This window comes from Cricetulus griseus, chromosome 3 (assembly GCF_003668045.3).
Source record: "Cricetulus griseus strain 17A/GY chromosome 3, alternate assembly CriGri-PICRH-1.0, whole genome shotgun sequence".
NCBI lineage: Eukaryota > Metazoa > Chordata > Mammalia > Rodentia > Cricetidae > Cricetulus > Cricetulus griseus.
This window is the reverse complement of record NC_048596.1, coordinates 28966989-28981796: the sequence shown is the minus strand read 5'-3', so window position 1 is coordinate 28981796 and position 14808 is coordinate 28966989. Positions and strand designations below refer to the sequence as shown.

General features: G+C 44.5%; 1 protein-coding gene across 1 annotated transcript in view; it reads left to right on the top strand.

Annotated features, from left to right (window-relative positions):
* The first annotated feature begins 7379 nt into the window (after positions 1-7379).
* Papss2 (3'-phosphoadenosine 5'-phosphosulfate synthase 2) overlaps positions 7380-14808 on the top strand; it is an 82160-nt gene continuing 74731 nt past the window's right edge. The window contains exon 1 of the mRNA XM_027406398.2: positions 7380-7551. Within this exon, the coding sequence (XP_027262199.1) occupies positions 7525-7551 (27 nt within the window). The 5' untranslated portion in view covers positions 7380-7524. The remainder of the gene's footprint in view (positions 7552-14808) is intronic.

Sequence of the window (14808 nt, the reverse complement as noted above, 5' to 3'; positions counted from 1 at the left end):
TTCAGTAATATAAATATTACATAAAGACCAAGAAATGAATTTGACAACATTTTGAGTGATTCTAAGTTATTCTTCCATAGCACCTAAAAGTATTTAAATAATATAGGCATGTACATAGAATTATATTTTTTCAGAAAATGTATAGAACTTATATAGACTTTTATTAATACTTTCATGAGCCTGAAGACCTACGAGATGTGGAGCATTATGAACTTTGCTTGAGTATTAAAGTGAGAGAGTGCTCATCATGTTGGTGAAATCCCACAAACTTAGCACTGTGAGAACACTGTAGGCCGGAGGATTGGGAATTCAAGGTCAGCTTTGGCTCACAGTGAGTTTGAGGCCAGTCTGAGCTATGTGAGATCCTGTCTCAAAAAACACTCTATCCCGCCATCATTTATGGCAAACTTCTTTTTTCACACTTTAATTTCTTCAAAAGCCACATTTTCACATATTTGCTCAATTTTAGTCTTCCCCCTCTCTTTTCCTCCTTTCTTTAAAATACAATTCCTAAAAAAATATCCGTTTAATACATTGTCTAAGTAAATATAATTTAATAACTTAAGTTTAGTTGAATATTTTCCCAATCATTTAAATTTCTAAGTACCATGAATTAAGTGCCATGCCACTTTGCTAAACATCTTTTCAAAGAATCCGTTTAAAGTTGAGAAATTCAGTCAATTAATGAACTAATGTCTTTGGTTTACCTCACATGAGAACAATGCGGCTATGCTCAACACTGTATATATGTAAAGGGAAAAGGACAACTTGGCATAGTTGGTTCTATCCTTCCACCATATGGGCTCTGGGAATCGAACTCTGGACATAGGGCTTTGCATCCTCGCCTTTACCCATTCAGCCATCTCTATAAATCAATACAAAGACTACACCATACCTTTGGGCTGGATTCCACCTGAGAAATGGGAGATGAGCATACCTTCTGCCTGGGTTATATACACGACTTTCGCTGTGAGGCAGCTGTTGGATAGCCAAGTCTGCTGTTGATGTACCACATATGGTTTTTCTCTGTGGACTGTACTGAACTCTTAGTGACAGGCTGGGTTTCTTCAGAAAGGAGACCCAGGACAGGAAATGAACATAGTGCACAGCCCAAGGAAGCCTCAGCTGTCAGTCAGGAGGTAGCGTGTCACCCCTATTCTGGCCTCCTTTTACCCTTGAAAACTCAGATCAAACATGAATGTTTTCAAAGTCTGCACCATTGCCCTAGTTTTTAGGTTTTTGCTCTTGCACTTCCTCTGTCCCTCCAGATATCCATTCATTTGGTTCTTCTATAGCCCAGGTAGTTCTTAAACTCTCCACCTTCCTGTTTCAAGCTCTCAAGTAGCTAGAATTATTACAATCCTGTTGGCATCAGATTCAACTTGACCAGCTCTTAAAACACTTCCCTAGTAGCTGGGAAGATGGCTCAGCAGTTAAATCCTAAGTGTACCAGAGTTCAAATTCCCCTGAGACCCAGGGAAATAATGGGTAGGCATAGTGGTCTACCTGTAATTCCAATTTTGGTGTGCAAGAATGAATTCCCAGAGCAAGCTGGCAATGGAGGCTAGCTGAAGTGGCGAGATCTAAGTCTGGTTGAGAAACTCTAATTTAAAGAATTAGGTGGAACAGCAATCGAGACTCTCCATATCAACCTTGAGCCTTCATGTGCATGTGTGCACACATGAAACATGCATACACACCAAATGCACATATTATGAGAAGAAAAAAGACATTTCCTTACACACACACACACACACACACACACACACACACACACACACACACATTTTCCTCACCAGACTTTGGCTGCTTTAGGACATTCTCATCCTTGAACCTCAGAAGTGTTCCACAATTTTGCTGAGGACCTGCCACACAGCTAATACACTCTGATGGGCATGATGAGGAAACACACAAATTCATGTTGCTGCCTGATTGGAACCACATGTTCTCGATTCCAACCTTCTCTCTTCTTCTGTTTCATCTTCTAAAATCAGCAGTGCAGACTTTTGTAATCTGCTGGACGTACCATATGATTTCATGTGTCTCTCTGCCTTTAATTTTTTAAATTCTCATACCACCCACTTTGGAGAAGGGAGGGCTCACAGAGGCCTACCAGTTCTTAAAGTTCCAGGTCATTTTTAATCTTCCCCAAGAAAACCCTAACAGTCAGTCTCCACAGAGAATCAGCTATAGGCCAGACAACTGTAGCATGAGAAATAAATAAGTCAGAGACTGATATTGGGGTTCAAGCTTCAAGCTGAAGATCAGAGAAGCAAAGCAGCTGGCCATTAGCTCTTACCTCTACCTCAGCTCAGACCAAAGGGGCGATCCCCAAACTATTCCCAATTTCACTGCTCCTCAGATTCACTCAGACTGCTATGCTCTCCTCAACCTGGCTAGAGACTAACTCTCAGACTGAATGCCTCTACCTTTTATACCTCTCAAATCCTGAGATTAAAGGCATGAGCTCTGATTCACTCTCTGGTAGCCCAGGGTAGTCTTGGACTCAGAGATCATGTGCCTTTCTCTGGAGTCTTGGGATCAAAGGTGTGTGCCTGGCTTCTATGGCTAACTTGTATGGGCTGCTTTGTTATTTTGAACTCCAGTGGCTTTAATGAATCATAAACAATATATCACCACAGACAACAGACAAATACAGGGTAAAGATATATTGTTATCTTTTGAAGGAAACAAGATTGATGTTGCCTTTCAGATTGATTTTTAAATGCTCTTAATTTTTAAATGATTTTATAAGTAGTATTAATAGCATTATTAGTATTACTTTATGTGTATGTGGTGGGTGTAGACAGAAGTTTCTGTCCCACCTGGTCCTGCTGCTGTTTAGTCCCAAATGAACATACAGAGGCTTATATTAGTTATAAACTGCTTGGCCAATGGCTCAGGCCTCTTATTGGATAGCTCTCTCTCTCTCTTAATCATTAACCCATTTCTATTAACTTGTGTATCTCCAAGTGGTCTTGGCTTACCGGAGAATTCCCAGCATCCTATCGTCCCAGTAGCTACATGGTATCTTTCTCTTGACTCACCCTCTGTGTTCCTCTTCCCAGAATTCTCCTAGTCTGGTAGCCCTGCCTATACTTCCTGCCTGGTCACATCCTGCCTGTCCATTGGCCAAAACAGCTTTATTCATCAACCAATAAGAGAAACTATATTCACAGCATACAAAAGGACATCCCCCATCAGGTGGGGGCTGCCCAATGAGGTGAGAGGAGGGCATCAGGTCCCCGAGCTCCAGTCACCTGCAGATCCATGTTTTCAGGTCCAAATGCTCTTAATTGTAGGCTCCAGTTTATGCAACTCCAAATTGGAAACTATTGTAACTATCTAATGGGGCAGTATGTAAACTCCCATCAGTAGACCCCACACCATGATAGAAGCCCACAGCCCTTCAAAGTATTTTTGACATGTATGTGCTTTAAGTCAAAATAAAACGGATAAGGCATGCCTTTATCATTTTTTACCTGTTCCAAACATGTATTATTAGTTGAAGTGACCAGAATAGAGAGAATCCATTTCTTTTCATGGACTATAAATGTCTTGCCTGGCTATTGCCTGTTTCTGGGAAGCCTTTTCAGAAGTGACAGGACAGGACTTCTTCTTTTTCTCCATTTTTTATTTAAATTAGAAACAAGATTGTTTTACATGTCAATCCCAGTTCCCCCGCTCTCCCCTTCTCCCCTGCCCCATCCCAACTAACACCCTACCTATCCCATATCCTTTTTGCTCCCCAGGGAGGGTGAGCCTTCCATAGGGGGTCTTCAGAGTCTGTCATATCCTTTGGGATAGGGCCTAAGCCTCCCACACACACACACACCGTGTCTAGGCTCAGGGAGTATCCCTCTATGTGGAATGGGCTCCAAAAGTCCATTCCTATGCTAGGGATAAGTACTGATCTACTACAAGAGGCCCCATAGATTTCTGAGGCATCCTCACTGACACCCTCATTCATGGAGTCTGGATCAGTCCCATGCTGGTTTCCCAGCTATCAATCTGGGGACCAAGAGCTCTCCCTTGTTCAGGTCAGCTGTTTCTGTGGGTTTCACCAGCTTGGTCTTGACACCTTTGCTCATCACTCCTCCTTCACCGCAACTGAATTCCAGTTCAGTTCAGTGTTTAGCTGTGGGTGTCTGCTTCTACTTCCACCAGCTGCTGGATGAAGGCTATAGGATGGCATATGAATTAGTCATCAATCTCATTATCAGGGGAGGGCATTTAAGGTAGCCTCTCCTCTGTTGCTTATATTGTTAGTTGGTGTCATCCTTGTAGATCTCCAGACATTTCCCTAGTGCCTGATTTCTCTTTAAACCTATAATGGTTCCCTCTTTTATGGTATCTCTTATCTTGCTCTCCTCTATTCTTCCCCCAGCTCAACCTTCCTGCTCCCTCATGTCCTCCTCACCCCTCCTCTTCTCCCCTTCTCATTCTCCTAGCTCCCTCTCCCCTCCCCCTCAGGAGATCTTGTCCCTTTCCCCTTCTCCAGGGGACCATGTATGTCTCTCTTAGGGTCCTCCTTGTTTACTAGCTTCTCTGGCAGTGTGGATTGTAGGCTGGTCATTCTTTACTCCATGTCTAAAATCCACATATGAGTGAGTACATATCATGTTTGTCTTTTTGTGACTGGGTTACCTTGCTCAGAATGGTTTCTTCTAGTTCCATCCATTTGTCTACGAATTTCAAGATTCGATTGTTTTTGTTTTTGTTTTTTCTGCTGAGTAGTACTCCATTGTACCACATTTTCTCTATCCATTCTTCAGTTAAGGGGCATCTGGGTTGCTTCCAGGTTCTGGCTATTACAAATAATGCTGCTATGAACATAGTTGAACAGAAGGACAGGACTTCTTTATGAATGGAATGCTACCTATGTTTGTATAAAGAGTTTCAACAATTCAGGTTTTCCTCAAACACTTATGCATTACAGCCACGAGGGGGCAATGTGATTGAATTCCTTAATCATGACCATGCATGGGTGGTGTCTCCTTGTTAGATTCCTAACTAAAATGTTGAGCACCCCTAAAATATGTTGGGGAGCCTGTGACATAAATACTCACCAACTGGAATTCTTTGAGTTTCCCCTGATGTTTTGGAGGAGTGGACTGATTCTAAACTATAAAGGGATTGACTAGGATACTCAAGCCTCACCAGTTTCTAGAAAGAAAAGAAACAGGCAAAATTGGGCCCTCATGTGAATGTTGTGAGTGGTATATACAGAAAATGTGGTCCATGGTGGTGAACGCAGTCTTGGAGAGGATGCAGGCACACAGGCTATGAAGACTGTGCCAAATGCATCCCCTCCCCTGCCCGCAGTGAGTCCCTCCAGTTCCTTTGAGGCAGAAGCTTGAGTATAACTTAAGCTTCTGGCTGGCCTTGTCTTTTCACCAGATGCTGTCTTATAGGAGTAAAAAAAAAAAAGGTAGTGGGATGAAAAGGAAAGTTTTTGTTTGTTTGTTTGTTTGTTTTTGTTTTTAAGTGAATTCCCGAGCTAATTTTGACTAAACTAGTAATCTGTGATGTTCAGGGGTCACAACCACCTGGCTTGGATCCAAGGGATCTGAGACCTGCAATACTTCATCTTTAAGAGATTAACAAAATATGTGTTCAAAGTCGGTACTTGAAAATTGACTGTTCTGGGAAAAAACTTGGGTTATCATGGTGTGTCTAAATAGTTGTCCTAGTCATCTTAGTGACGTAAGTGTCAGGTCATTTGGGGAGTCCTGGATTTGAGTCTAGATTCTGCCTCTAACTAGAGATCATGTTCCAATTATTTCCTTTTTTCTGAGAGTCAGAGGTACACTGCTAGAGAGAAGAATTAGGTAAATGATCCCAAAGTTTCTCGTAATCTAGGACAATGAAGATTTCTTTTCCAGGAAGAGGCCTTAAGGATTTACCCCAACTTTCATCTTTGAAAATTTTTCTTTATGAAATAAAATAAAAACACAACAGTAATGCAAGTCGCATGATTTCTCAGTCTGCACTTTATTTACCTTCTCTTAGGGCAAGACTAACAAGATCCAAGATATGGTTGCATCTGATATAAAAGAATTTTCCCCAATGGGACACTGGCAGGATGTGGCTATTTAAACCTCATATATAATTGATAGCTGCTAGCCTGTGTATAGAACCGAAATCCAAACCCATTTTTTTTTGTCCCCAGTTGTGCTGTGAAGAGGTGCTTGCAGTTTCCTCAAAATGAAGAGAAAATAAGTTGGCAGATGCCTCCAGACTACAAACCAGAGGGTTGCCTTTTAAAGTCTGACTCTTGGCTTATTTTTCTTTGTCATTTGTCATGCAGAAGGGACACCAGTAAATAAGTCCCCAGATGTAAAGAAAACTGACCATCTTTTAGAAGCAAATTAGGTATAAAAGAAAAATTCCCTCACCTCTAGAGAAAACTTCTTTTACGGACGGTGGGGTTAGAGAAGCAGGGACCTGGGGGGCCTTCTTGGTTCCTTCTAGGTAACTGTTTTATAGGCCTTTTTGTGTCCTCAGGCAGGGAGTCATGGTACAGGAAACCCACCAACTGCTCCCAAAGGTGCTGGTCAACATAGCTCCTCTCCAAATTACTTGTCCCTAACACCTGGGTTTTTCCAGAGAATGGCATCTCACAAAACCTAAAAGCCATAATCCTCCTCTGAGCCCTTCCCACCAACAGAAGTGCCACTGCAGGGAAATGTTGGGAATGAACAGCAGCTTGGTGTCTGGTCTGCCACTGTCCAGCCTTCCCGGTCTGGGTCTGGGTCTGAAGACTTGACACTATTTTTTTGTGACATGGAACAGTAAGTCCTCTGATGGGTCTGTGCCACTGTGGGCTGGACAGGACCCCGGGCCACAAAGCCAAGCGCAATTAATTCACGAACTTCGGGTTTTCTATTCTTTTTGCTGTAATGGTGATGGGGGGGGGGGGATTCACACTTTGCACCAGGTTTGAATCCCCTCTCTTGGAATATAATCTAAGGAAAGTCTAAGTATCTCAGTAACCTCATTTGCCAAATGGTGAGAAAGGACAAGCTGCCCGAAGCTAGGCCACGATGGTGGCACGCGAGGAATAAGTCACGGTTCCCGGGAGTGCAGAGTAAGCATCCATAAGGTTTAAGTACAGAACAGGCACTGGTGTTCCGAGTTCCACAGCAGCAAGACGGGTGGCCTCAAATGTGCTCGCCCTGAACTCAGTACACCCCAGAGTCCCGGGGATTCTTGTAGGATACGAGATGGAGTGAACTGTGAATGATGCTCCCAGGGTCCAGAGTTTGTCCTAGACCTGAGCTGGCGGGATGCCAGCGGGGAACCCCGCCCTGGCGGCTGCCGGGTCCCCGGGGCTGGGCGCTGCTGGCGGAGCCGACGGGGCGGAGAGGAGCGCGGCGGGAGGAGGAGTAGGAGAAGGGGGCCGGTCAAGGGAAGTGCGACGTGTCTGAGGAGCCTTTTTATACCTCCTTCCCTGGAGCCCGGCAGCCACCGCCGCCATCCGCGTCTCTGCGCCCTGGACCCGGGCTCCGTCACAGCCGCAGCATGTCGGGCGTCAAGAAGCAGAAGACGGTAGGCTGCCAGCCGCCTGCCTGGCCCTCCCCTCCTGCCCTGTAGACTCGCAGTGGGTCCCGCCCTCCCCGGGAGGCTCCGGAGCCGGGAGGGAAGACAAGGGTGCCCGGTGACGTGCAGGGACTGGGGCGAAATCCGCGCTCCCCTCCCCGGGCCACGCTCGGGGAGCCCCTAGCTGCCGGGTGCCTCTGGGAACCGCCAATCCCTGCCCTCCAGAGCCCTCCTGAGCTTGCGAAGTGGGTCCCAACCAGAAAACAGGACCCGGTAGAAGGAAAGTCCCTTCTGCCTCCAGTCTCTGTCCACCCCCCTGTCTTCCACAGGACCTCCGCGCGCGCAGAGTGGGTGGTGGGCTGAGCTTCTGCCAGGTCTGATCTCTGGCCACGCGTCAACGACAGCCACCGGGGTTCTTCTAACTTTTGGACCCTTCTTGGGGTGGACTAATGATAGACTTTCATAGAACTGCAATTATCTAGGCTAACTGGAAGAAATTGCATTTCCATACCGGCAGGCTTTAACCCTCAAGTGTGATTATCTCCCTATCGGCATGCGATGGGGGTGGGGGAGCTCCGTTTGATAAGGAAAATCAGGGGAGGGTTTCCAGAGGCTGCAGTTTCCTTCTCAGCGAATCTGGGCAGTTCCCCTTTTCACGGAAAGATGAGGGCATACTAAAGTTTCTTTGCCGCGTAACAACTCTAAAATTGACATTGCATTCCTAAAAATGACACTGTGCCCCAATAAAAGTGGAGGGAAAGCAGTAGTAACCATAGTTTCTGAGTTAGAAGAAACCTTCCAGACAGTATTTGGGTCACCTCAGATGTGGTCTTTTTACAAGCCTTAAATAAAATCCCACCCAGCTAACCCGCTGCTGAACACTGACCACTAACCACCACATTGCATGCCTCCAATGGTTGTGGCGGTGAGTAAATGGGAAGTCCTCAAACAATTAAACATATACTTGGCGTGTAGTAGGTGTTCAATAAATGGTTGGTATTATTGCTACTCACGAGTGTACTTGAGGAATAGAGTGTTGCTGAGAGCTGGACAAGTGAAAAGGAGAGTAGAGGAGTCAGACAGGAACTGGAGGCGTGCCAATCAGAAATATGGGTGCTCTGCGTTGGGGTGGGGGGACATACTGGACCAGGAAGAGTGTCCAGGAGGAAGGTGGCATCACGATGGGATGGGACAACAGTTGGAATCCAGCTGCCTCTGATGGGTAATTTCAAAGTAGTGGGACCCTCAGTAACTTATGTAATGTGTTTTGTGACTGTGGCTTGTGCTCCTGCATCTCTTGATCAAAGTCTTGTTAGGTGCCAAGTGCTGTATTCTGCTGTAGCAGTCAGTTTTTTGGTTTTTGTTTTTGTTTTTTTATGTCGCTTGCATTTTAGTCTCACCTCCTCACTTGCCTCAAGAACTTCCAGTTCCTAGGAGGAACTTTGTCAAGCATCAGTCAGAAAGTGAACTCTCCTTTTCACACCTCCAGTTAGAAAGAGTCTGTGAAGCACGGGGCTGAGGGCAGGGCCTTTTCCTGGAGCCTGCGGTTACCAGGGAGGAATTTGAGAACAAGCATTTGGTTTTTGTGTTTACACAATTTGAAACTTTTAGTTTATTTTCTGTTGTTGTGCTTCCCCTCCTCCTTCTCTTCTTCTTTTTCTTCTCCTTCTTCTCCTCCTCCTCCTTTCTTCTTCATTCTGAGGCAGTGATCATTTAATACCCAAGAGCTAACTGAAGCAGAATTTCCCAACTTTCCCTTAGCCTAACAGTTATTTTCCAACAACTATCCCAAATTCCCAAATGGCCCAGGATTTGCTGTTAGTCCTGTCACAGGCTGGCTGTGGGTGCACGTGAAATTAACTGTCAATGTTAACTCAAACTGGGTTTTGACACCTTACAGAACAAAACCTTTCCACACGTGACCTCTGAACTCATCGGTTACTTAGGAAACAAGTATTGCCACATCAGAGGCAGACTAGGTAAGGGCTTTCCTTCATGGACTTGAAGAGACCTTTATGTCGCTTTTGATTTCTGGTCAGTAGAGGACAGTGGATTTATATAGCAGCCACCCCAATAACTTCAGATGTTTGTGGGGCCCCTTCTGTGTGCCTGATGGTGGTGAGTGTGAAAACCTGAGAGGAAGACATGGGCTGATGACTAAGTAAGGATGTAACAAAGTAACCTGAATATTGCATTAGCAAATTTTTGTCAACAACAAAATTTTTTTAGATAAATTTTTTAAAGATTTTATTTATTTATTATGTATGCAGTATTCTGCTTCCATGTATATCTGCACACCAGAAGAGGGCACCAGATCTCATAACAGATGGTTGTGAGCCACCATGTGGTTGCTGGGAATTGAACTCAGAACCTCCAGAAGAGCAGTCGGTGCTCTTAACCTCTGAGCCATCTCTCCAGCCCAACAAAATTTCTTTTCCTCAAAGTTTCTGCCTATTTACTGTGTGGATATTGTCTTTCACACTTATACCAGTCTAGGACCAGTAAATGGTAAAGACTAAATGAAAGAATGCATGAAGATGATTCATAAGCTCTAGAAAACAAACCAATCTTCTTTTAATAAAGGAAAGTCGTCCACCCCTTCTGTATCAGCCATCTTTACGATGGAAACAAAGAAATAGATGTCAGTCACATCTCTCTTCTGACCTTAACTCTAGTTCTGGCTAATCTCTAGCCCTATCCCGTGTATACACAGATACCTGGGGAAGGAAAGGCAGGCTGTCTGAGAGACCAGCAAAGAAGGGAAGGCCAAGCCATGTTCTCTCTTCTTGAACAGATTATGTTGTGATACTCTGGCAACTGAAAATTACAACTGAGCTATTCCGTTGTTTTCTAAAAGGTGAAACAAGTAGGTGTTGTGAATGCATGCAAGGGTCACTAAGACCCTGAGGGCTCTCGGTGGCTCTAGCAATGTTTTGCATTTTCATTATTCAAAAATTGGTGCTTTATTTTCTTGGAAGTAGCTACTTTTAAAACCAGTTGAAGACATTGCCTAAGTCAAGACATGAATGTGTAGATGAAGAATCTCTGGGTGGAGCCCTAGCTAGAGCTGTGTGCTCCAATACACTAGGCTTTCTCTCATCCCCACAGCACCCCCTCACCTTGGAAAGTTACTGAGCCTCATCTCCAGGAGAGAAGAAATGTGGGCAGAGCACGTTTTTAACTTCAGGTCTGTTGAACCGGTAAAACTAACAGTCAGGCTCTTCTGCACCTGCTTTGGGAAGTGACCTTCTCGACTATTGTCTTCTCATGTGTAAAATGGGATAAGAGCGACTTAATTATTCTTACCATTTGAGACTGCATCCTATTGTGTAGCCCAGGCTGGTCTCAAACTCACAATCCTCTCGGCTTCACTTTCTGAATGCTGGGATTAGAGGTCTGTGCCACGTTCGCAGCTGACTCCTGTCTTTATTAGCATTAGACTGTACTGTTGTGGTTTGGCATAACTAAAAAAAGCACGGGTTACTGGGGGCTGAGTAAATGACAACTGCTAGAATGTTTAACAAGAGGAAACAAATGCAGGTATATGGGGGCTACAGTTTGAATACTCCCTGTGAAAACCTGGGTAGACAAACACACTTCAGTAAGTCAAATGTTGTACTATTGGTATTTTTGGCTAGCACGCTGGTGAAGACAAGCAGACCACGTATAACTAAATATTGGTCTAACTCTCCTCCACCCTTCCTCTGCCTTTGACTATTTCCAGATGAACCTTCAAAATCAATGTTTTCCAGTTCATGCTATGATTTGCAATAATAGGTCACCTGCTTGGACCGTCACAAACTCAGAGATATTTACCCTTGAGGTTTATGTCTCTGAGCTAGCTATCTTTGTCTTTTATCACCTTCCTGCTAGTATGCATGGCTCCATGGTTTTCTTCGAGCATAATTAGGCTTAGCTCAACCGTGGAACCTTGGGGAATGAGATTCTGAGGAAGGAATCAGTGATGTCAACTTCAGCCCTAAGAGACTTCTGTTTATTTCAAACTCTGCCACTAAACACTAAGGACACCCACTAGGCTGTGGTTGTAACTCCCTAGAGACCTCAGAAAGTCAAGGTAAATAAGCTTTAATAAGATGGCAGGTCCCCAGACCTTTAGTGCCCAGGCAATTTGTTCATGTGACAGCCGAGACAGCAGTGTGCCCAGCACCTGCAATACTGCTTGGCCCACAGAAAGTGCCCGAACCATGTAGAATGAAAGAATTCACAGCTACAAAACTCATCAGGGCCTCAACTTAAAATGTGCTTTTTTAGTAGATCTGATACTTGACGCTTTTTGTTTTATTCTTGTATATTTGCTCATTTTGGGCTAGGGATTTGTCATTATTGCCCCCTAAAAATTATTTCCCAAGAGACTTTGAAGCTGCACACCGTTTTCCAGGAAGAATTTGCTTTTGATCCTGGCTTCACTCCTGGTCTGCAATCTTTAGGACATAACCTCAGTCTTTTCGAAATACCACCCAGGTGGTATGAATTAGAGTTTGCACCTAAGGCCTACCTTGTGGATGCAGCCTTTACAAGAAGTTCTGCCCACCCTAGCTCGCCTTTTGTACACCAGCATTGCTGCCCTCAGAGGGCTAGAAGGTGGCTTTCTCCTGGTTCACCCTTATTTTCAGGGCACAACTCGTAGAAGCCCTTTGTAACAGGAAAGGGGTCTTACGCATGCGTCCCACACTGATTTCTGTTCTATTTCTGCTAATGAGGCTGCTGCAATTAGTGCAAATATGTTCCTGTCAGCAAATACGCCCCATGAGGAAAAAAGTGCCCACAAACTTGCTCTTTGGGTTCCCACTTTGTTCCAGATTTCAGCCTGGTAGTTTCTTTCCATTCCATATCTATATTCTGTTTTTAATTAGAGTGTTTTACACTGTAACAAGCACTTTCAGTTATTATCTATAGAAGGCTAATGAATGAAAACAATAAAAATGAAAGGAAACATGAAAGGAACACGGCCTCTCCTAGATATGGTGGAGGGGAAGGTTCATTGGAGATACCTGTGAGAGTGTAGTCAGAGTCCAGAGTGGACATAACCGGACTGAACTGTGCCATGTGGGAAGAGGAGGAGGGGAAGAGAGAGAAGGGGGGGGGACCAGGTGCGGCAGCCAGGAGGCCCAAAGGTACAAAGAGGTTGAATAACCAAAATGGTTGGATTACATAGGAAGAGCAGCCCAGCCCCCTGGGCTGGAGAGTTTCCGGGGTGGGTAGGTGGGTGGGTGGATCCAGGCAGGAGGACCCTGTAACGGGTAGGGACTGAAGGATGCAGGCACCTCAAGCCATTTGTCCCAGCTTTGAAACCTAACAGCTAACTCATCACTGCTGGAGACACATGCCCCTGCCTCTTCTCAACTCCAATAATCACTAACACGTCATGTCCTGCATGCATCTGAGCATACCTGTGACCGTCTTCAAACAAACAAACAAAAGAGTTGTTTTATTTTTATTTCTGTGTATCTGTGTATCCCTGTGTGAGTATATGCCACATGTCTGTGCAGTCCAGAGAAGAATGTCAGAGCCCCCGGAACTGGTGCTACAGGCAGTTGTGAGCTTCATGATATGAGTGTTGGGAACTAAACCCTGGTCCTCTGTAAGAGCAGCAAGTGCTCTTAACCAATGAGTCATCTCCCCAGCATGTTCCTCCACCGTGTCACTCTTAAAAGGGCATACTCCATGACCAGAGACCTTCAGTCAGCTAGGTAGTCAGAAATAGGAAATCGAATTCTCTTTCCTCTACAAAGGAAAAGAGGGTTGTCCATCTGGGGGTTGGGGTTGTCCATCTAGTCTTGGTGGTCTTGGTGGCCTTTATTCTTAGAGATGTGCATTCCCTGACATACTCTTCGTGTTGTCATCTCATCAGTTTCAACACCTCTCTTCTCCCAGCCTGTAACACCACTGTGTTGCTCTGGTGTAGCCCTGGGACTCTAGGGAAAGCAGGTGGAGCTGGGTAAGTTCCTTGACACTTCCTCACTATGCTCAGGGGTGCAGGTGGCAGTTTCTGCTCTGTTGTGGCTGTGCTGGGACTCTGAGGAGCACTGGGGACAGTTGACATTCACAGAGGACTCTTCCCTGTAAGATCAGAAACACAGCAATGCCCTAACCCTTCAGCATACCTGAAGCCAATGGTCTTCCTGTCTGCCAAACCTAGCGGAGGAGCCCAGCTCCACTCCTTCTCTGTGTCACTTTGTCCTCTGAGCTCCCATTGCCTCTTTTCTAATAAAGATTAAACAAAACCTTCCCAGATGGCTGACTGGTTTGTCTTAAACCTAGGATTTATTACAAATTTGCTCTTCCTTCACAATCCAGCTTCCCCAATCACTATTTTCCCCAATTTAGGATAAATAGGTACCTAATAGGAAACTTTCTTCTCTTTCCATGCAAAAGTGCAAGGTATGTAACTAGCCCCTGATGATGCCTGGTGTATGTAGTGTGCCCTGGTGGCTGTGACAACTCTTCCTGTGTTTGCAAGTTTGCTGCTGAAGTTGGTTTCCAATAATCAGTATTGTGAAAGTGCAACTACAGTCTAAGCTCTCTTTGTCTAGTACAAATGTTAGCGTTGGTAGTGAAAAAGAAAATAACGTGGTCTGCTGTGAAATGTTCCTAAAACAGTTATCTAAATGTAGTCTATAAAATGCTGCTTCATTCATAATGTTCATTTCTATGCTGGATTAGCATTATCTTTATCTAACTAGCCAATATATGCTTTACATATTTCATTATTAATATTTCAATTTTGCCAGGCATGGTGGTGCACACTTTTAATCACAGCACTCTGGAGGCAGAAGCAAGTGGATCACTGTGAGTTCAAGGCCAGTTCAAGCTAGTTCCAACCCAGGCGGGGCTACACAGTGAGACCCTGTCACCAAATATATATATATATATATATATATATATATATATATATATAATTTTAATCAACCAAGCAACTATATACAGCATAATAACACTACAATTACTTTTCTTAGCCTGTATCTATACCCTGCTCCAATCACTGTTGATTGATGTATGGACAATTTATGTCTTCACAATTTCCAATAAACCTAGCAACTTAAGAGGTTCATGATGGGGCTGGAGAGTCAGTGGCTCAGCTGTTAGAAATACCTGTTGATCTTCCAGAAGAGCCACTTTCAGTGCCCAGCACCTACATCAGGTGGCTCACAACAGCCTATAGCTCCATGGCACCCAATATCTTCTGTTCCATGGACAACTATGCTCATATCACACACACACACACACACACACACACACACACAC